This window comes from Mus caroli, unplaced genomic scaffold (genome assembly GCF_978045245.1).
Source record: "Mus caroli unplaced genomic scaffold, Mus_caroli_1 scaffold_15, whole genome shotgun sequence".
Lineage (NCBI taxonomy): Eukaryota > Metazoa > Chordata > Mammalia > Rodentia > Muridae > Mus > Mus caroli.
The window spans coordinates 111,894,317-111,915,540 of NW_028227270.1; the positions used below are offsets into that span (position 1 = coordinate 111,894,317).

The window sequence follows — 21,224 nt, forward strand, 5'->3', positions numbered from 1 at the left end:
CCACTGTGGCCGCCTAGGCCATCTTCTGATACATATGCAGCTAGAGACACGAGCTCCAGGGGGTACTGGTTAGTTCATATTGTTCCACCTATAGGGTTGCAGATCCCCCAGCTCCTTGGGTACTTTCTCTAGTTCGTCGATTGGGGGCCCTCTGATTCATCCAATAGCTGACTGTGAGCATCCACTTCTGTGTTTGCTAGGCCCCGGCATAGCCTCACAAGAGATAGCTATATCTGGGTCCTTTCAGCAAAATCTTGCTAGTGTATGCAATGGTATCAGCGTTTGGAGGCTGATTATGGGATGGATCCCTGGGTATGGCAGGCTCTAGATGGTCCATCCTTTCGTCTAAGCTCCAAACTTTGTCTCTGTAACTCTTTCCATGGGTGTTTTGTTTCCAATTCTAAGAAGGGGCAAAGGGTCCACATTTTGGTCTTCCTTCTTGAGTTTCATGTGTTTTGCAGATTGTATCTTGTATCTTGTATCTTGGGTATTCTAAGTTTCTGGGCTAATATCCACTTATCAGTGAGTACATATTGTGTGAGTTCCTTTGTGATTGTGTTACCTCACTCAGGATGATGCCCCCAGGTCCATCCATTTGCGTAGGAATTTCATAAATTCATTCTTTTTAATAGCTGAGTAGTACTCCATTGTGTAAATGTACTAACATTTTCTGTATCCATTCCTCTGTTCAGGGACATCTGGGTTCTTTCCAGCTTCTGGCTATTATAAATAAGGCTGCTATGAACATAGTGGAGCATGTGTCCTTCTTACCATTTGGAACATCTTCTGGATATATGCCCAGGAGAGGTATTGCTGGATCCTCCTGTAGTATTATGTCCAATTTTCTGAGGAACCACCAGACTGATTTCCAGAGTGGTTGTACAAGCTTGCAATCCCACCAACAATGGAGGTGTGTTCCTCTTTCTCCACATCCTTGCCAGCATCTGCTGTCACTTGAGTTTTTGATCTTAGCCGACCTCACTGGTGTGAGGTGAAATCTCAGGGTTGCTTTGATTTGCATTTCCCTGATGATTAAGGATGCTGAACATTTTTTCAGGTGCTTCTCAGCCATTCGGTATTCCTCAGGTGAGAATTCTTTGTTTAGCTCTGAGCCCCATTTTTAATGGGGTTATTTGATTTTCTGGAGTCCACCTTCTTGAGTTCTTGATATATATTGGATATTAGTCCCCTATCTGATTTAGGATAGGTAAAGATCCTTTCCCAATCTGTTGGTGGCCTTTTTGTCTTATTGACAGTGTCTTTTGCCTTATAGAAGCTTTGCAATTTTATGAGGTTGCATTTGTCGATTCTCAATCTTACAGCACAAGACATTGCTCTTCTATTCAGGAATTTTTTCCCCTGTTCCCGTATCTTCGAGGCTTTTCCCCACTTTCTCCTCTGTAAGTTTCACAGTCTCTGGTTTTATGTGGAGTTCCTTGATCCACTTAGATTTGACCTTAGTACAAGGAGATAGGAATGGATCAATTCCCATTCTTCTACATGATAACCGCCAGTTGTGCCAGCACCATTTGTTAAAAATGCTGTCTTTTTTCCACTGGATGGTTTTAGCTCCCTTGTCAAAGATCAAGTGACCATAGGTGTGTGGGTTCATTTCTGGGTCTTCAATTCTATTCCATTGGTCTACTTGTCTGTCACTATACCAGTACCATGCAGTTTTTTATCACTATTGCTCTGTAGTACAGCTTTAGGTCAGGCATGGTGATTCCCCCAGAGGTTCTTTTATCCTTGAGAAGAGTTTTTGCTATCCTAGGTTTTTTGTTGTTCCAGATGAATTTGCAAATTGCCCTTTCAAATTGGTTGAAGAATTGAGTTGGAATTTTGATGGGGATTGCATTGAATCTGTAGATTGCTTTTGGCAAGATAGCCATTTTTACTATATTGATCCTGCCAATCCATGAGCCTGGGAGATCTTTCCATCTACTGAGATCGTCTTTAATTTCTTTCTTCAGAGACTTGAAGTTCTTGTCATACAGATCATTCACTTCCTTAGTTAGAGTCACACCAAGGTATTTTATATTATTTGTGAGTATTGTGAAGGGTGTTGTTTCCCTAATTTCTTTCTCAGCCTGTTTATCCTTTGTGTAGAGAAAGTCCACTGTTTGTTGTGTTAATTTTATACCCAGCTACTGTGCTGAAGCTGTTTATCAGGTTTAGGAGTTCTCTGGTGGAATTTTTAGGGTCACTTATATATACTATCATATCATCTGCAAAAAGTGATATTTTGACTTCTTCCTTTCCTATTTGTATCCCCTTGATCTCCTTTTGTTGTCGAATTGCTCTGGCTAGGACTTCAAGTAGTATATTGAATAGCTAGGAAGAAAGTGGGCAGCCTTGTCTAGACCCTGATTTTAGTGGGATTGCTTCTAGCTTCTCACCATTTACTTTGATGTTGGCTACTGGTTTGCTGTAGATTGCTTTTATCATGTTTAGGTATGGGTCTTGAATTCCTGATCTTTCCAAGACTTTTATCATGAATGGGTGTTGGATTTTGTCAAATGCTTTCTCCACAACTAATGAGATGATCATGTGGTTTTTGTCTTTGAGTTTGTTTATATAGTGGATTATGTTAATGGATTTCTGTATATTAAACCATCCCTGCATCCCTGGAATGAAACCTACTTGGTCAGAATTGATGATTGTTTTGATGTGTTCTTGGATTCGGTTAGTGAGAATTTTATTGAGTATTTTTGCATTGATATTCATAAGGGAAATTGGTCTGAAGTTCTCTATCTTTGTTGGGTCTTTCTGTGGTTTATGTATCAGAGTAATTGTGGCTTCATAGAATGAGTTGTGTAGAGTACCTTCTGCCTCTATTTTGTGGAATAGTTTGTGAAGAACTGCAATTAGATCTTCTTTGAAGGTCTGATAGAACTCTGCACTAAACCCATCTGACCCATCTGGTCCTGGGCTTTTTTTGGTTGGGAGACAATTAATGACTGCTTCTATTTCTTTATAGGATATAGGACTGTTTAGATCATTAACCTGATCCTGATTTAACTTTGGTACCTGGTATCTGTCTAGGAAGTTGTCCATTTCATCCAAGTTTTCCAGTTTTGTTGAGTATAGCCTTTTGTAGAAGGATCTGATGGTGTTTTGGATTTCTTCAGGATCTCTTGTTATGTCTCCCTTTTCATTTCTGATTTTGTTAATTAGGATGCTTTCCCTGTGCCCTCTAGTGAGTCTGGCTAAGGGTTTATCTATCTTGTTGATTTTCTCAAAGAACCAGCTCCTTGTTAGGTTGATTCTTTGAATAGTTCTTCTTGTTTCCACTTGGTTGATTTCACCCCTGAGTTTGATTATTTCCTGCTGTCTACTCCTCTTGGGTGAATTTGCTTCCTTTTGTTCTAGGGCTTTTAGGTGTGTTGTCAAGCTGCTAGTGTGTGCTCTCTCTAGTTTCTTTATGGAGGCACTCAGAGCTATGAGTTTTCCTCTTAGAAAAGCTTTCATTGTATCCCATAAGTTTAGGTATGTTATGGCTTCATTTTCATTAAACTCTAAAAAGTCTTTAATTTCTTTCTTTATTTCATCCTTCACCAAGGAATCATTGAGTAGAGTGTTGTTCAGTTTCCACAGGAATGTTAGCTTTCTATTATTTGTGTTGTTATGGAAGATCAGCCTTAGTACATGGTGATCTGATAGGATGCATGGGAAATTTTCAGTATTTTTGTATCTGTTGAGGCCTGTTTTGTGACCAATTATATGGTCAATTTTGAAGAAGGTACCATGAGGTGCTGAGAAGAAGGTATATCCTTTTGTTTTAGGATAAAATGTTCTGTAGATATCTGTTAGATCCATTTGTTTCACAACTTCTGTTAGTTTCACTGTGTCCCTGTTTAGTTTCTGTTTCCATGATCTGTCCATTGGTGAAAGTGGTGTGATGAAGTCTCCCACTATTATTGTGTGAGGTGCAATGTGTGCTTTGAGTTTTACTAAAGTTTCTTTAATGAATTTGGCTGCCCTTGCATTTGGAGCATAGATATTCAGAATTGAGAGTTCCTCTTGGAAGATTTTACCTTTGATGAGTATGAAGTGTCCCTCCTTGTCTTTTTTGAATACTTTGGGTTGGAAGTCGATTTTATTAGATATTAGAATGGCTATTCCAGCTTGTTTCTTCAGATCATTTGCTTGGGAAATTGTTTTCCAGCCTTTCATTCTGAGGTAGTGTCTGTCTTTTCCCCTGAGATGGGTGTCCTGTAAGCAGCAAAATGTTGGGTCCTGTTTGTGTTGCCAGTCTGTTAGTCTATGTCTTTTTATTGGGGAATTGAGTCCATTGATATTAAGAGATATTAAGGAAAAGTAATTGTTGCTTCCTATTATATTTGTTGTTAGAGTTGGCATTGGAAATGTAAATGAAGAAAATAACTAATTAAAAAAATCTCGCCTTCCTTCAGTGCCAGCACCAGGTCACCTTGGGCATGGAGTCTGCGGACACCCCCAAGGTCCCCTAGAGGACTTTCCATGCGATCTTAGGACCACCGATCAGTGGAACACAACTTCTGTTCCAATCCAATTGCGGGAGGGACCTGAGACAGCATTAGAGAAGCAGGATACCCGGCCTGACCAGGGTCACAAGTCCCTTCCGGTCGGCTCCAGCACTGGGTCACCTGGGCGCAGAGTCAGCGGACACCCCAAGGTCCCTAGAGGACAGCTTCTGAGACAGACCCTGTTTCAGGCTCCAGACATTCCCTGCCAGAGGAGAGGTGTCCACCCTACCCAGGAGGGATTTGCCGTAGCACCCGGGTGACCCATCTTGGTTCCTGGATCCCTCCAAGTCTAGTATGTGCAGGTGAGAGTGTGGACTACAGAAGCTGACAGCTAAAATCCCCCATGCCCTCCCCGCCGACTCCCCTACTCCCCCACTCCCACTTCTTGGCCCTGTTGTTCCCCTGTACTGAGGCGTATAAAGTTTGCAAGACCATTGGGCCTCCCTGTCCACTGATGGCCGACTTGCTTTAAGAATAGCGGAAGAAGGCAAGACACAGTCGTAGCTTCGATTCAGAATCATGGTACTTCTTATAGGAGAAAACGCCCATTCTTAAGATAGTACCATGATTCTGGCTCAAAGCTATGACTTTGTCTTGCCTTCTTCTGCTATTCTTAAAGCAAGTACTAACAAACCAATCACCGCAGCTTTTAAGAACAGAAATAACTTCAGATGAGGAAACTATGACTCAGGACAGTCATCCTCTTTCTCTTATCTCATAACTTATAGAATTGTCAAAAGTTATTGGCTAAGAAGGACTGGTTTCCTACATGACTAACTTATCCAACAATTTATGAGCATTGTACATGGAGATCATTGCAGGAGGAGAAATCCATCCATTTTTAATGTTTGATTCTTGGGTTTTTTTGTCAAAAGGATCATTTTGAGTCATACCCTGTGCTTTTACCAGTTTTATACACCTGAAGCCTTAGGCACAGTCCTCTCTAGAAAGCCCTTCTACAGGCCTGCTTGTTCAAATTGGGCAACTGTTAAGAGTCACTTTAGAAGGTATTTTCTCTCTTACTTTGAAGAAACACACATTTTAGTGGCTTTGACTAAACCTTTGTAAAACACCACAAATACCAATTCAATTCAAATGGAAATCTAAAAAAAGAAGGTAAAGGATAAATAAGAACACTGCAAATAAGCCAAGTAATCCCCTTTCGGATCCACTGTGTGTGGATCCACTGTGTGTGGATCCACTGTGTGCGTATGGGAAATGGACCTTTTCCTTAGCTTGCTTTACTGGGATGCACCTTATTATTTCTTCTAACCAGTTTTTGAGCAGCAGAACTGCTGAAAAAGTACAGGCACTGATGCTGAGTTTATGCTTTATGAACTCAGATTTCATGCTAGAGGTGAGAAGTGGGCCTGTGGTTGTTAGCATTTGTCATGAAGGCACTTCCAGGGATGAATGTTTATCCATTCCCAGGCTCTTGTTTCTAGTTCCCACTATTAGCCATGTTAGCCTATAGGAGTCCTGTACCAACTATAGAGAAATAAAACAGGAAAGATTTGGACAAAGCCTCTCGCTATCTTTCAGCAGATGTCATCCTTTTCAATAGCTGTTTATGGAGTTTCAGGACTGTGCACTTTCTTATCCGCATAGTAAACCCTACACATTTATGTCTGCTCCACACCTTAAGGACATTAATAAATGCTTGTTTTTGTCACTGTGGCTAAGACTCAGATCTCAGGTACATGAAATGGTGAAAATTAGAGCCTTATGAACTCACACCTGCAATTTAAATCTTTGCTGTGAGCAGCATGCTATCGAACTTGCTTTCAAAACCCAGGCTGCAGGAATGATGTGGACTCTTGCCCTGTTCCTGCTGAGTCTCTAGGTAGTTCGGCAAAGTTGGAGCTTTGGACTGTGAGCCCAGCAGCTATCATTACATATTCAGACATACTCCGAGGGTGTCAGGGGCAAGGTTAGGAGGTTCTACTCCTTTAGGATTATCCTATATACCCTATATATTCTGTGGCTTCATTCCAGAACCCACTAAGTTTTTTCAGGCAGATTCTCAGATGAGTTGTGTGTGTGTTTTTGTGTGTGTGTGTGCACACGTACACACTTATGCAGACGCATGTGTGTAGCATGTATGTCGAGAGCAGAGGTTAACTTCAGATGTTATCTCCAGAACATCTTCCTTCATGTTTCTGGAGACTACAGGGAACAGAGTCTGTGGCCAGGAGCTCATGGATTCAGGCTGACTGGCTAGCAAATCTGGGGATACATTTGTCTCTGGCTCTCAAACTCTGGAGTTACAAGGGCACCCCAACATTCCTGCCTTGTTAAATGGGTTCTGGAGATGGAGTCAGGCCTTCTTGCCTGTCAATCACTTTACTGAATGAGTGATCTCACCAAGCTCAACCGATCCATCTGAAACACACTTTCCTGACATTTCTTAGCACTGGCACAGATGAAATATTTGTTCCAAAGCCTATCATGTAATTAAGAGAACTGCCACTAGGATGTCTTGAAGCCTTGTTTGTGATGCTAGTCTTTGGTTAAAGCATCGAACAAAACACGTCTTCCTATGAAACCACATTTGGGTCTCTGCCATCTTGCAAATTTGAGACTGTCCTGTGAGGAACTGACCATGGGTATTTGGGCAGACGACATTAAATACTGGTGTTGGTGCTCCAGTTCTAGAAACTGCACTGCTACAGATTCTTAAAGCATTCTCTTGAAGAATTGTCCTGGCTCTGGGGGTGGGGGTGGGGGGTGTGGAACGCTCTTTGTTCTGAAAGCCCGGGTTTTGTGAAGAGGTTTGGTTTGCTGCATCATGGCAGTGCTAACAGAACAGCCAGACAAGGGTTATGAAAGGTGACTTCCTTAGGGACCTAAAACTCTAGAGTCAAGATGCATTTGGGACCAAGTGTTAGTTTGAACATGCTAGAAGGATGAGGGTATGGCGTTCATGATGATAGACAAAGAAGGAAATCCTCGAGGTATAAGTAAAGAATTCTATGCTCCCTAGATGAGGGGCATAGAGTGTTTATGGGAGCTTCCCAAGATGGTCAGATGGGTGGTCCAGGATGAATTGGTTTTAGTCCACAAAGTATAGGGTAAAGGTTCCATGATGTGTTGATGGGGTTTTATAATATATATATGGATGATCTGATCTGTAGATAGGGTTCATGGTGTGTGTATATGGCAGAAAATCCTGCAATGAATAAGTAATAGTTTCCCTTTAGTTTCATGATCTATAGATGAAGGGTTTTGATATATAGGTGGGGATCCCATGATGTGTAGATAGGGGTCCATAGTTTGTTAATGGAGTTTCTATAATCTATACAGATGGAATATCAATGATCTATGGATGAGGGCTCATGGTGTAGAAACAGAGGTTTACATGACACATAGACAAGGGTTCTGCAGTCTCTAGCTAGGACTTATGTGATCTATAGACAAAGGTTCTGTGACATATTGAAGTGCTTCCAGGATAACACAGTTCCTAGAAGGAAAGGGTTTGGGCTGAGCAGGAAGACAGAATATCATTTATGGTGAACCTTGAAATAGTTTATTTTCACGTTTTCTCCCTTGAACTTAGACCCTATCTAGGACAGGCTTTTAATTTCATCAGCCCTGACTCCTATTGTTGTGTTGGCCCCCACCCAGCTACAGGGTGCACTTTTTAAGGGGGCTGAGGCAAGAGGATAATGAGCCCCTGGCATGGCTGCACTGCCGTGTGTGATGAATGGCCCGCAACCCTCGAGCTGCTCTGTGCCCTTCATCATCCAGTCGGAGTGGTTAGCAGACTGTCAGAGAAAAATAATTTAGCGGCCATGGCTTTAACAGATGTGCTGCATTCTGGGGTCAAATGACTATTACAAAGTAGTAGTGCTGCCTGGCTTCTCTGTCGTGTGAGCTCAGAGTCGACAACACGAAAGAAGGGAGCCATCACACCCGGAACTCACTGACGTTCTTCAGTTTCACACGGTAGAAAGCAGGAGAGGGAGAGGAGAGAGAGAGAGAGAGAGAGAGAGAGAGAGAGAGAGAGAGAGAGAGAGAGAGAGAGAGAGAGAGAGAGAGAGAAAGAGAGAGAGATGGGGGGTGGGGGCATGTCCTAGTTAATAGATAATCCCAGGCCAGTCTGCAGCCTTTCTGCAAGGTGCCATCAGGCAGGGGCAGAGTAAAGAAACAACAGGAGCACGGCCACAATCACTAATGGGGCCTTCTCAGACAAAGTGGCAAGAGGTCATTCTTCTGTCCAGCCTGAGTCCAGGCAGTAGGATGCTTCGATGGCTGGTCTGCAAGTTGGATTCCAGGTAGCAGAAAGGTAGACTGGGGGGAAGTCAGAAACATAAAAAGACAAAGACATAGAAAAGAGAGGAAGCAAGGCCATAGTTCCTTGTTAGTAAATGCACAGGGATGGATCTAGGAATTGTTCTTGTGTCTTTCTCTAGCACACACCCCTGTCCCCTGGTAGAGCTATGCATTTATTTGAGCACAAGCTGAAAGTCAGGACTGATGAAGGTTAGGTTTTACCTGCTCCTTAAAGTGATTATTGCATATGCAATAAATACTTGAGGTGAAGTAAATGAATAGAAGGTAGGGAGAGCAGGAAAACCTACTCTCCCTCACCCGGGACTCATTATCTATAGATTATCCTTTCCCTCACCCAAGATTGGTGAAAAGCAGGATATTTTGGGCCAGGAAGATGGCTGAGTCAATAAAGTGAATGTTATGCAAGCATGAGTTTGGGTCATCAGCATCCACATAAAAAGCAGGAAATGGTAGCATGTGCCTAAGGTCTAAAGGGGTGGGGATAGAAGGACTACTGGGGTATGCTGGCCAGCTAGTCTTGCCAAATTGTCGAGCTCCAGGTTCAGTGAGAGAGTCTGTATCAAAAAAAAAAAAGGAGGAGATGCTGGAGAGATGGCTCAGCAGTTAAGAGTAGACACTCCTATTGCAGAGAGATCCATAATCTTCCAGCACCCACATCAGTGGGCTCACAACTGCCTATCACCCTAGGTCCAGGCAATCTGAGTCCCTCTTCTGGACTTGAGAGCACTGAAGTGATGTGCATGCCCCCTACATATAGCCATAGTTAAAAAATAAACACAAATAAAAATAAGATGGAAAGTGATAGGAGGGAGCATCTCACATTAATCCCTGACATGCCTCTATATGCATGTACAACACATGTGAACACTCACACATACACACACCCAAACACATACACATGTACATACTGCACATGCACATACATGTGCCCATATTTAAAGAACATCTGCTGTGGCCTTCATCTTGTGCCTGTTTATAGTCAGATAAATGTGGAAGGAATGAATGAATGAATGAATGAATGCCCTACCTAGTCATTATTCAAGGTGAAGGGTCCCTTTATGTTCTTTGTGGCTTCACACACAGCCCTAGGCAGGATCTGGACTTTGATGACAGCCCAGATTCTTCTGCAGATTCTTTATCTCCCGAGGCAAATCAAGGGGCTTCTATTCTAGGCGCGATGATGTCATGATGGTGGTGATCACAGCAGTAGCTAACTCGTAGTTATTAAGTGCTTATGATGAATCCCACACGGGGCTAAGTGCCTTTTAACTATGTAAAGTGTTTCTTCCTTTGATTGATGCCCAGAATGAATAAAAATAATTTTTTGTATTGACTACATTAGGGAGACCTACAAATAAGTCTCAAAATGATAAGAGAAAAGAGAATTTGCATAAATAAGCAATTATAAAACTTGGCAGAATAAGGTTGTCTTAAGTGATGTGAGAGTAGTTCTTGACACACAGGCAGCTCTACAAAGGCATCTTAAACAAGTGAAGGTAAACTGCACCTTCTTTTTAAAAGCAATGAAAGGAATTTTGTATTTATTGCATCGGGAGCTTCTGGAAGCCTGGGACCCTTAACATAGATGGGTAACTGGTAGGCCCTTGTCTCTTCTATGCATAGATGGGTCCCTGGTGATTCTGTGTCAGGGTTGGGGCAGGTGGCATGCAGGGGCCAGCAGGGATGTGTGGAGCGGGTGGCTGCTGCTCTGGACACATCCTGAGTTACCAGTGGGGTGTGGTGGGTGGAGAGGCACATGGGCCTCCAGGACATGACCTCTTCCACATGTGTGGGACTTCTCACAGGGCTGAGGGTACAGCTCAGGGGGGACCACTTGTCTAACATGGCTCTGCGATTGAACTCCAGTATCACTAAGAAAGAAAAAATTAATAAAAGCAGAGCCACTATTGTGTTGGCAAAACTGGGAGAGGTCCTTCTTTCCCTCTCTCCTTCCCTCCCTCCCTCTTTCCTCCTTCTTTCCTTTCTCCCTTTTTCCTTCATTCCCTCCTTTCTTCCTTTCTTCCTTATTTCATTCCTCCCTCCTTCTTTCTTTTCCCCTTGTTCTCTCCCTTCCTTCCTTCCTTCCTTCCTTCCTTCCTTCCTTCCTTCCTCCCTCCCTCCCTTCCTCCCCCCTTCCCCCTTCCTTCTTCCTCATACATGCCAGGCTGACTTTGAACTTACTATGTAACTGAAGATAACATTGAACTCTCCATCGTCTTGTCTCTGCTTCCCAAGTGCCGGGGTTACACATGTGTCACTGTTCCTGGTCCACACTGTGCTGAGGATTGGACCCATGGCTTCATGCATTAGACCAATTGAATTATATCCACAGGGCCCTAACTCTTATTCCTAACTCCCCCTGCCTTCCAGTAAGTTATTCTTCACACACTTTTGGTCTGTGCTAGTGTCTTACTGCAGAAGTTACCACCTGGTTGGAAACTAAAGTTACAGAGGTCCTGGTCACTCCAAATGAGACAATTCCTATCTTGGTTTGCCCAGAGTAACCGACTCGAAACTCAACCAGGATCACTAAGCGACTTTTACTTCTAAGTTTCCAGAGGGCCTGGCAAATGAATCCTACTTTTCCTGCAGCCTAGGCCACCTGGTGAGGACAGAAGACCCTGTTGTCTCCAGTTGTTTCCTGTGACCCTGGTTGTCTTTTCTCCCTGGAAGTTGATTTCGTCATTGTAAAAGTTGACTGGCTTCATGTATTCTCTCATTACTTCTGCTCAGTTCCTGTGTTGATGATCTCTTTGTCTTTTTGACATTCTCATGATTCTCTATCCACAAAACCTGGCAGTTTCTCTCTGTGTGCTTGGGAAAGGGGGATTTTTCAGGAAGGCCACACTCTGCTCACAGCCACACGGGGAGAGCAGCAGGCCCGTTCCCCTCCCAGCAAGAATATCCCAACTCACACCCATCTTTCCACCTAGCAGGCAGCTAGCTACCTGAGAAGTCTCACCTGTGGCAAGAGGTTGCTTTTACTCCTGCTGGGTATGTGACCAGGCAGCCGGATATCGAAGAGGGCCTGCAAGGCAGCTTGTGCTGCTTGGCCCTTGGCCAGCTTCTTGCTGCGTCCAGAGCCTTCGAACGTCCTCCCATCCACGCACACAGCCATGACAAAGCTCTTGACTCGGGGCTTCTCTGCTGTCTCGGAGAGGCACACATACCGAAGACCTGAGCGTAACTCATTCAGTACCACTACAGGGTTCCTCTCACCCAAGGCTCCCGGAGCCAGCCTGGACCTGTCAGGCAGAGCCTGGCCCACGAGGTCCAGGGTGTGGTAGAGTAGCCGTCCTCGCCGGTAGGCAGAGGACAGAAACTCAGTATCAACGGGACGACAGCCTGGGAAGTCTTCGTTTTTTGAGGATGGTTCAAACTCCTTGAACAACGTGTCTGGGAAGTCAGCCTGGTCAGAGGTGAAGTCAGTGCACGGGCTGGTACTACTGCCCATGGCCAGGTGGGCCTGGAAGGCATTGGGGAACTGCACAAAGGACTTCAGGGCCATTTCTGCTGCCCGCATCTTGGCCTTCTTCTTAGTGGGCCCCGTGCCTTCAAATGTGAGCCCGTTCACTTCTACAGCCACTGCGAAAACTGGGGCGTGCACTGGGCCAGTCTGTGACACCATTCGGTACTGCAGACCAGGCTTCAGCTCATGCAGCTGGACCAGCGCATTTTTGGGTGTCATAGACCAGGAGAGCTTCTTCCAGATCAGCTGGAGTTTGCAGAAATGTCCCCCATTTCCTTCCTCCAGCGGCCTTTTCCTTTTAACGCTGGGTGTGCTGCCTCTGGCCCAGTCTCCAGGGGGCAGGGGCCTGGTCCCCAGGTTGCTCACATTTCGGTTTTCCTTCACTTCAGCACTGCTGGTACCTGGAGGTGAGAACAAATTAGTCATGACCCAGAGCACTGGCAGGTCACCACTAATGAGAGACATCATGGCTAATGATTGCTCTGTAAGGCAGGCTGGGGAATCTAGGTGCCTAGATCCCTTGCCATCAGCACTTCAGGCCAGGTCTGGAAAAGGTGCTGTAATGACTTTCACAAGATACAAGAGAGTAGCCCAGTGGGGACCATTTGCCTATTGGAGGGGGGGGCCTCCATCATCCAGAAGGTCTCAGAAAGTCGGGCTTGAGAAGACATGAGGAAGAGACAGGCAAGTCATGTGTCCCGCGCATGCTCTCACAGTCTCTGGTTGTTAGTATGAGTTGTGACGTCATCACCTATGAACGTCCTACCTCCTCAGCCCCATAGGCAAATGATGAATGCCTTCCTTCCAACACCCACTGACAGCCAAGAAACACTACCTTCTCGGGAATTCTGTCATCAGGAACACATTCCAGAACTGAGGTTAACAAAGATGTTCATTGTGGTATATTGTTTTTACAGTTGAAAATGTAGGAAATACATAGCTTCCCACATTTAGAGGACTAGTTAGGTTGCAGTAGAATCCAACTGCTGAATGATAATACAACATGATAGCCTCGCCGACTCCATGTGCTTCAATCTAAATAAATCTCCTCGACATACTGCTAGATGGCAAAATGGACTTGCAAAAGGAATCCACTGAGGAGGATAGAATTCATGGATGTCAGAAGAATACACATGTTACATATTACTCATATAATCAGACTTATGAAAGAGCTGAGGGCAGTTATGTCATAAAGACACGTGCCCTTCTCTCAGTGGAGGTGGGGGAAGGAAGGAAAAGAAATGAGAGAACAAAGAATGGCTTCATTTCTACTGTGGCATTTTCTTTTTTTTTAAAGTGTGTGTGTGTGTGTGTGTGTGTGTGTGTAAGAGAGAGAGAGAGGAGAGAGAGAAATGAGGTCACAGGTGTGGGCAGGTCAGAGAACAACTTGCAGGAGTCAGTTCTCTCTCTCTACCATGTGGGTTCCAAGGATTGAACTCAGGTTATCAGGCTTGGTGGCAGGTACCTTTGCCACCTCATCCATCTTGTTGATCCAACATTTTATTGCTTTTGCAAAAAATTAAGATAGAGTAAATTTAGCAAAACTATAACTTTGTAAATGTATGTATATATATACACACACACATATGTATATACTTGCATAGATATATCTACATATATTTTACACATGCACACAGATATGTATATGTGCATATATATGTATATATGTATACACATATATACATACATATGAGTCCCGGGGCTGATCTGGCCAGGCGGAGTATGGGCCATGCCCACATTTCTCTAAGCACCTCACACATGTTCTCAGGGACTGGGAGCTCTCAGCTCCGTGGCAGGTGTGAATGTGTTCTTTTTTTTGTTTTCTCTCTTTAAGCAAGTAGAAATTGCAGGTGAATTTTCCAGTGAACCACCAGCTTCAAAAACAGACAGTGAACGCCTGGCTGATTGTTGACATACAGACCTGCTTCTCTTGTGCAGCTAGGAAGCTACCTATACACAAAGGTAACATAGAACTGTGAGAGATAGACAAGTTTAAAGACAATTTAAGACTAGCCACCTTGGCTAACTGTTCTCTAATAAAGCTGTTCTCTTAGAAAACCCCAGGTGTGAAAGCCACAGTGGTACTGAGCCCCCTGCTGCACTTTGCCAGGGCACGTGCTTCTGGAATGCTAAACTCAAAGATGTGTTATCCAAAGCCAAGGATTATGCCTGTGAACAGCCTGCCATCTTCTACCGATCCCTGGCAGCTTTGGTGTGTTCTATTGAGTACCTAACTTTGCTACATTTCTTCTTCATTAGTCCTTAGGGAGTTAGTGGCTAGTATGGTGAACACTTTACGAGCAGATAGCTGGAAACCAAGGCTCAAGGAGTTGAAATTATTTACAGAGGTTGCCTGCTATGGCAAGTGTTTAGGTTGGGACTCAGTCCTAGGAATCTTACATTGCATTCATCCATGCAGTGGCTGTAAGTTGATTTTATGGATGCAGAATGATTGTGACATTTTCTTGGCCTTTGTAGATTAACACCCCTCCCTAGGCCATCTGGATATAATGAAGCCAAGCCTACCCCATGTGTGATGAGTCCCGGGGCTGATCTGGCCAGGCAAAATCGTGCCCACATTTCTCTAAGCACCTCACACATGTTCTCAGGAGCTGGGAGCTCTCAGCTCTGTGGCAGGTGTAAATGTGTTCTTTTTTCTCTCATTAAGCAAGTGGAAACGGCAGGTGAATTTTCCAGTGAACCACCAGCTTCAAAAACAGTGAATGCCTGGCTGGTTGTTGACACACGGACCTGCTTCTCTCGTGCAGCCTGAAAGCTACGCAGGTTGAGACCTGCCAGAACCGCCACTGTGCTTCTCACATCTCAGTTTATGGCATTGTTGTTGGAGAATAATGAAGAAGAAAGTACAATTTCACAGTCACAAAGGATGCCTTTGAACATCAGGTGCCTTCCCGAGGTATCCTGATGTTTGAGAATGTTCTTTTCAGCATGCACTCTAACCTCCCTTTAGCTCAGCGCTAGCCCATCGGTCATAGCTATCACATCTTTATAAAGAAGCCAAAACAGCCCTTTCATGGATGCTACATGTGGGGGCTCAGTGTTGAAATGGAGCTCAGGCTCTCAGTTTAATTTTCTGAGTTGTGAAATGGGCTTACTACTATATCAATTTGCTACTAAAAAGCTATTAGGATTTGGGGAGGTTAGTTTGTTCAGAAGTGTGAATCTGAGTGTTTTTAAGGTATAACCATGCAACGTTCATTTGTTATGGATCTCAGCAAAAGTAATTACCGTTTAGATAGCGAGTGCTAAATCTCAACTGTTTGTGTTAATCGTTGTGTGCTCTGGAATGCACACAGCAATGCACTCTGTCATTTAGGGCATTTCAAGCCAATGGAGAGTGTACATTAGATTAAACTGGGTGATTTTTCCCCAAACGGAACTCAAAATGGAAAATAAAGATCAAACAAAACAATTCCCAAATCCCCACATCAGATTGCCTAGAAACCTGCTTGGAGCCTTCTAATTTCTTATTGATTTCTTACAATGTGGGGATTTAATAAGTGTGCCAGTGTGATTATGGTGGCTAGCCTATCAGATGACCTCTGCTGTATCTTAGAGAATCGAACTCAGAAAACAACATTTTTGCCCTACACACGGTGAAATCCCTTTTTATTTGCTTCTCTTCTGTAACTCTTAATATCTTGCTACTGTTGTAGATGGAGCTCCTCATATAAACTTTGATTATTAGACTGGGGTATGAGTTCCTCTCTCCCTCTCTCTCTCTCTCTCTCTCTCTCTCTCTCAGTGTGTGTGTGTGTGTGTGTGTGTGTGTGTGTGTGTGTACACATGTGCCTGTTATGTACACAAGTGTGGAGATCAATGGTGGATGCTGGATGTCCTTTCCAATTGACACAGGATCTTCAATTGAACCTGGAGCTTTCCAAGTTGCCTAGGCTGGATTGCCATGGATCCCCCGGTTTTTGCCTCCTGAACATTGGGGTTACAGGGCTCCCAGCACCCCACTTTTCACATGGGTGCTGAATATCAAACTCAGGTGTCTCTGCTCGTGACGTAAGCAGAACCATATGAACTGCCCGCCAGCCTCTGTGAGCTTCTTCCTTAGTAATCAATAATTAGTAGCAGTTGGTTAAAAAGAACATGTGTGGGTCCTTATCTTAGAACAAGTTAGGCTCTCTGGGATAACCAATTCTCAGTGTCCAGCCAGAACTTTAGAGCCCATCTAGGCTTAGGTTGAGGCCTCTGTCCTGGGACCCATCAGTGGCCACTTCACAGGGTCAAGAATCAAGCAGGCAAGAGATCCCATGACACCTTTGTCCTTTGTTTAGGCATGTTGAGATCTTCGATCACTCTGTGCAAGCTTCGTCTCTTTAAATGAAAGACACTGAAGATTTTACTTATATTTACTTCAGCAGTTGAGTGGGGATGAGTTAAGTGAATATATAAATATCTCTATCTGTCCACTGTGTATCTATTTGTCTACTGTCTGTCTGTCTATCTATCTATCTATCTCTATCTGTCTATTTATCTGGCTCAATAAAACCACCACCACAGTAGCACTTTAAAGTGCAGCAGGGAAACAGTTCAGGACCCCTACTTGTATCTGTATCCAGCTTATCTTCATGACTATTTTCTTTGCTGGTAATTTCCAACAATTTCCCTAGAAATCCTGGGATATTCCAGAGAGAAGGGTTAGTCGTTTTCTGATTTCTCTGGTGTGCTGAATGAGAGATATTGATCTGACCATCCAGAAATGTTAACCAAAGAACAGCGCCAGCTCCCTAGGAGCAGAACAAAACACATTCCTGGTCTCTTCCTTTGCTTGACAAGGCAAATGTTCACTCCCATGAGAGCTTGCTGCACTGCCTGTATGTCCATTCATGTGGATAAAAGCCCTATCTTTTTTTCTAGGGCCCCTTTCTGTCAGTGGGAGCAACACACACAACACAAGAGACTGGTAACAGTTCTCTTGTGACAGGCTGGAGACTGAAGGACCCTTCCTTACTCTAACATTGCCTGCAGATATGCATATGCATTTGCAGCTAGGCTCATACCTCGGTGTAAGCAGCATGTGAGTGCCTTACTACTGCCATCCTATCCTGTGGGCTCTTCACAGCTCTAACTCTGACATCACACCTTCATATTTTCCTCTTCACAGAGAAGGCATTAAATATGCTCCACTCCCCTCCTCTGACCCGGGAAATTATATTCTTTTTCCCCCCACCATTTAGTTAATAGGTTTTATGCACCCAATTGTTACATATAGTAATCGACGGATTCAAAAAGTCAGGAGAGCAAACAATAAATCTCTGACTTTTCAACACAGACTTGAAGAGCTACTTGTAAAGGAATGTGCGTGGGGAGTAGAGGGGAGATCCTTGTACCCTCCAAACTAATGTGGAGGGTAAACACTGTGGCTCCTGCACTGTCAACTCCCAGGGCAGAGCTGGGATTCTTACTCTGATAGCATGTGTGCATACCTGGGTTGAGGGGACATGGGGACTTTCTACCTGCTCCTGTTCTTCGTACCTGGTGAATCCTCCCCTTTCAGGCATAGTGTAAATGTATTCCTTTCTCTGAGCATTCCTGAAGACCCCCCCCCAGGCTTGAATCAGCATGTGCTTATTGGATGAGAGAGTGAATTAGACCATGGGCAATATTGTCACTAATACACACACATGTGTATGTACAAGTGCATATTCATGAGCATATCAGACATAGCTCAGGATGCTGAGGAGCCAGGAATGGGAGTAGAATGATGCTGTAACTCTGGGATGACAGATAGCTACCCCTCACTCCACCTGATACACATAGTCTCACCCACTACTCCCCTTAGAACATTCCTGGTTTGGGTTCCAAACACCTTTCCTGATGAAACCCACTCCCAAGTAGACCACATCCACCACCTATATGCCCGTGGCTCTTCTGTCTTGGCATAATGGAGAATCACCTCATTCTTTAAGACAGCATTAAAAAAAAAGATATCTGTGAACTTTGACTTCCATAGGTCCATTCATGGAGTTGCATGCATGAGTCTCCCCATTGTGGGAATTAGAGGGGAAAAAGCAAGCAAATAACTTCAGACGGGCATTAGATAAATACCATAAGCAACAGAAATAGAACAATCACGAGCAATTTGAAGACCGCCAGGCAAGGAAAGAAAATGTCTAAGTCAGGAAGGCATCTGTACAGGAAAATGAAAAATGAAATTATTTCCATTCTGTTTCTCTCCCACCTGGACTCTCCTCCGGAGCCTTATAAGCACATTATCTCATTTGACAAATTGTGTCGGCAATTATAACGCCACGTGTGAAGGTCCAATGCATGAAGAAACTGCATTTTGGACAAGAAGGAAAAAAATTGTATATTCTCATTGCTGTGGCTACATATTTATTTTCCAAAATAACTCTGTTATTTGCAGTTTATTAAGTTTGATGACCGGGGCTGATGACATTCAGGAATGGTTAGACAAGGTGGCAGTCCGGTCTGAGATGGGGTCATACTGCTATCATCCCTAAGAAGCCTTGCTCATTTGCAGATTTATTTGTGTACCTTCTTCTCTGCTGGCTCCCTAGCAGGCCAGAATCTTCTACCCGGTTATTATGTACACCCGGTTTGCTTCCTTTCATGGCTTGGCATCATTGGGATTGTATGCATCACTGGTAATGGCACTGTCATGTCTGCGGGTCAGGAGGGCTCTGGAGAGCCAGCCATCCAGTGTGCCACGCTACATTTGAAGAGATAATATTGTTCCTGGTGAAGGTTATTCAGCTGCCAAGCAGCCCTGGTTTTAAAAACAGAGCCGCTCCTCCCAGATGACAGGGCTTAACAACAGCAGAAAGGCAAGCAGCCCAGTTCTTCCTCCAGACAGTGGGGAGGATTTGGTGTGTAGAGGGGCAGGAGATAGCCTACAATGTAGGGTGCCTGACAGATAGGTTCAGGCTGAGGTGTGCACAAGGTACCAGGAACTTGGCATTTGCTGGTTGCATGTGGGTGTGGCAGTTTGTGAGCTTGAGCAGCTGGTAGAAGATGCCTTCTTCAAAGGCTTGCCATGAGTGACCTATGAAGCTGTGTCAAGTGTGCATGGGATTCAGGGAAAAACAGATGGAGGTGGTAAGAAGTTGTCCTCTGAGCCCAAAGGCGATAGGAAGCTTTTGCTCACAGTTGTTTATCATTGAATATGAGCCAAATCTCAACTTCTGAGCCTAGGGTGGGGCCAGGGCAGAGAGGGACACATTTCTGTTCCATGTTTCAAGGAAGCCTTCTCAGGGCAGAATACCGATGGCAGACAAATCTTGAAAACATAGCATTACATGAGGGTCTCCTAGTTCAGATCTAGCCAACTGTTGATTGGCTCCTAGATACCAATGTTATATATGTAAAGCCTAATGTGTGTGAGGTGGATGTATCCTGACCATGTTTCTCTGTCTCTCTGCACAACTTCTGGAAATGGAAAAGCTCACAGCTCTTAGTGATACCTTTTATATATTCCAGAATGCCAGGATCTAGGCAACTGCTAAGAGGCATTCTTGAATAGTTGAAACCATCTAAATGGTTAGACATGAACTGTCTTTGCATTAGAGCAGCAGGTAGAACAGCAGATCCAGAGAATGCAATGAATGAGGAATGGGGCTTAGAGTGTATTTTTCTTTCCACCCTTGCTTCTACACATATGTTCATGTACACTACACATATGTATACAGACATGTACATGTACCACATACACCACTCTCACAGATGTATGTGTCATGCTACACATACATAGATAAACATGAATACCACTCACACCATGGACATATACATACCAAATACAAACACATGAAATAGTTTTCTAAATGAATTAAAAGCATCTAGAGAGAAAGTGCATTCTGAGAGGAAGAAGACGAAGACGAAGACGAAGACGAAGAAGAAGAAGAAGAAGAAGAAGAAGAAGAAGAAGGAGGAGGTAACATGTTTGCTATGCAAACATGAGGACCTGTATTTTGATCTCCACTGCCTATGTTAAATCCAGGAGCTGCCACGGGTGTCCTTAACCTTAACTCTGGGGTGTAGACAAAGGCAGGTCCCAGAGACTGCTTGACAGATATAACCTGATAGAGACATGAGCTTCAGGTACAGTGAAGAGGCAATGTCTCAAAAACCAAAACACAACACAACACAAAACAAAACAAAAATCAAAGGCAGAACAATAGAGGAAGACATGCAATATTCTCTTCTGGCTTCCACATACATATGCACACAGTCACAGCATTTGTCTGAGTGTGTGAGTGCGCATGCATGCACACACACACAGACACACACAGACACACAGACACACACATACATGAAGCAAATGGATACACTAATCAATAATGAAGACTCACAAGCACTTCAAGAGTATTTTGATATATAATAAACAATTAAGAGTTATTTTTATTCATATGTTTTTTTCCCCATTAGCCAGTAAACCAAATCAGAGGAAAATGGCTTTCATTGCAAGTCCTTGATTGAGCATTCCTTGTGTTTTATGTCCCCAGCTCTGTTTGACTCTGTGACTTTCTGTGCTGATAACGCCTCCACGCCTGTACTGGATAGTTTTGTGTCAACTTGACACAGCTGGAGTTATCACAGAGAAAGGAGATTCAGTGGAGGAAATGCCTCCATGAGATCCAACTGTAAGGCATTTTCTCAATTAGTGATCAAGGGGAAAGGCCCCTTGTGGGTGGGACTATCTCTGGGCTGGTAGCCTTGGTTCTATAAGAGAGCAGGCTGAGCAAGCCAGGAGAAGCAAGCCAGTAAAGAACATACCTCCATGGCCTCTGCATCAGCTCCTGTTTCCTGACTGCTTGAGTTCCAGTCCTGACTTCCTTGGTGATGAACAGCAGTATGGAAGTGTAAGCTGAATAAACCCTTTCTTCCCTAACTGCTTCTTGGTCATGATGTTTGTGCAGGAATAGAAACCCTGACTAAGACAACACCCATTTGCAAGTTCACAAGCC

The 21,224-nt window shown here is 44.0% G+C and overlaps 1 protein-coding gene across 1 annotated transcript in view; it reads right to left on the reverse strand.

Annotated features, from left to right (window-relative positions):
• Window positions 1–21,224, reverse strand: part of Adarb2 (adenosine deaminase RNA specific B2 (inactive)) — a 571,813-nt gene that overhangs the window by 198,751 nt on the left and 351,838 nt on the right. The window contains exon 3 of the mRNA XM_021180400.2: window positions 11,761–12,668. Within this exon, the coding sequence (XP_021036059.1) occupies window positions 11,761–12,668 (908 nt within the window). The remainder of the gene's footprint in view (window positions 1–11,760; window positions 12,669–21,224) is intronic.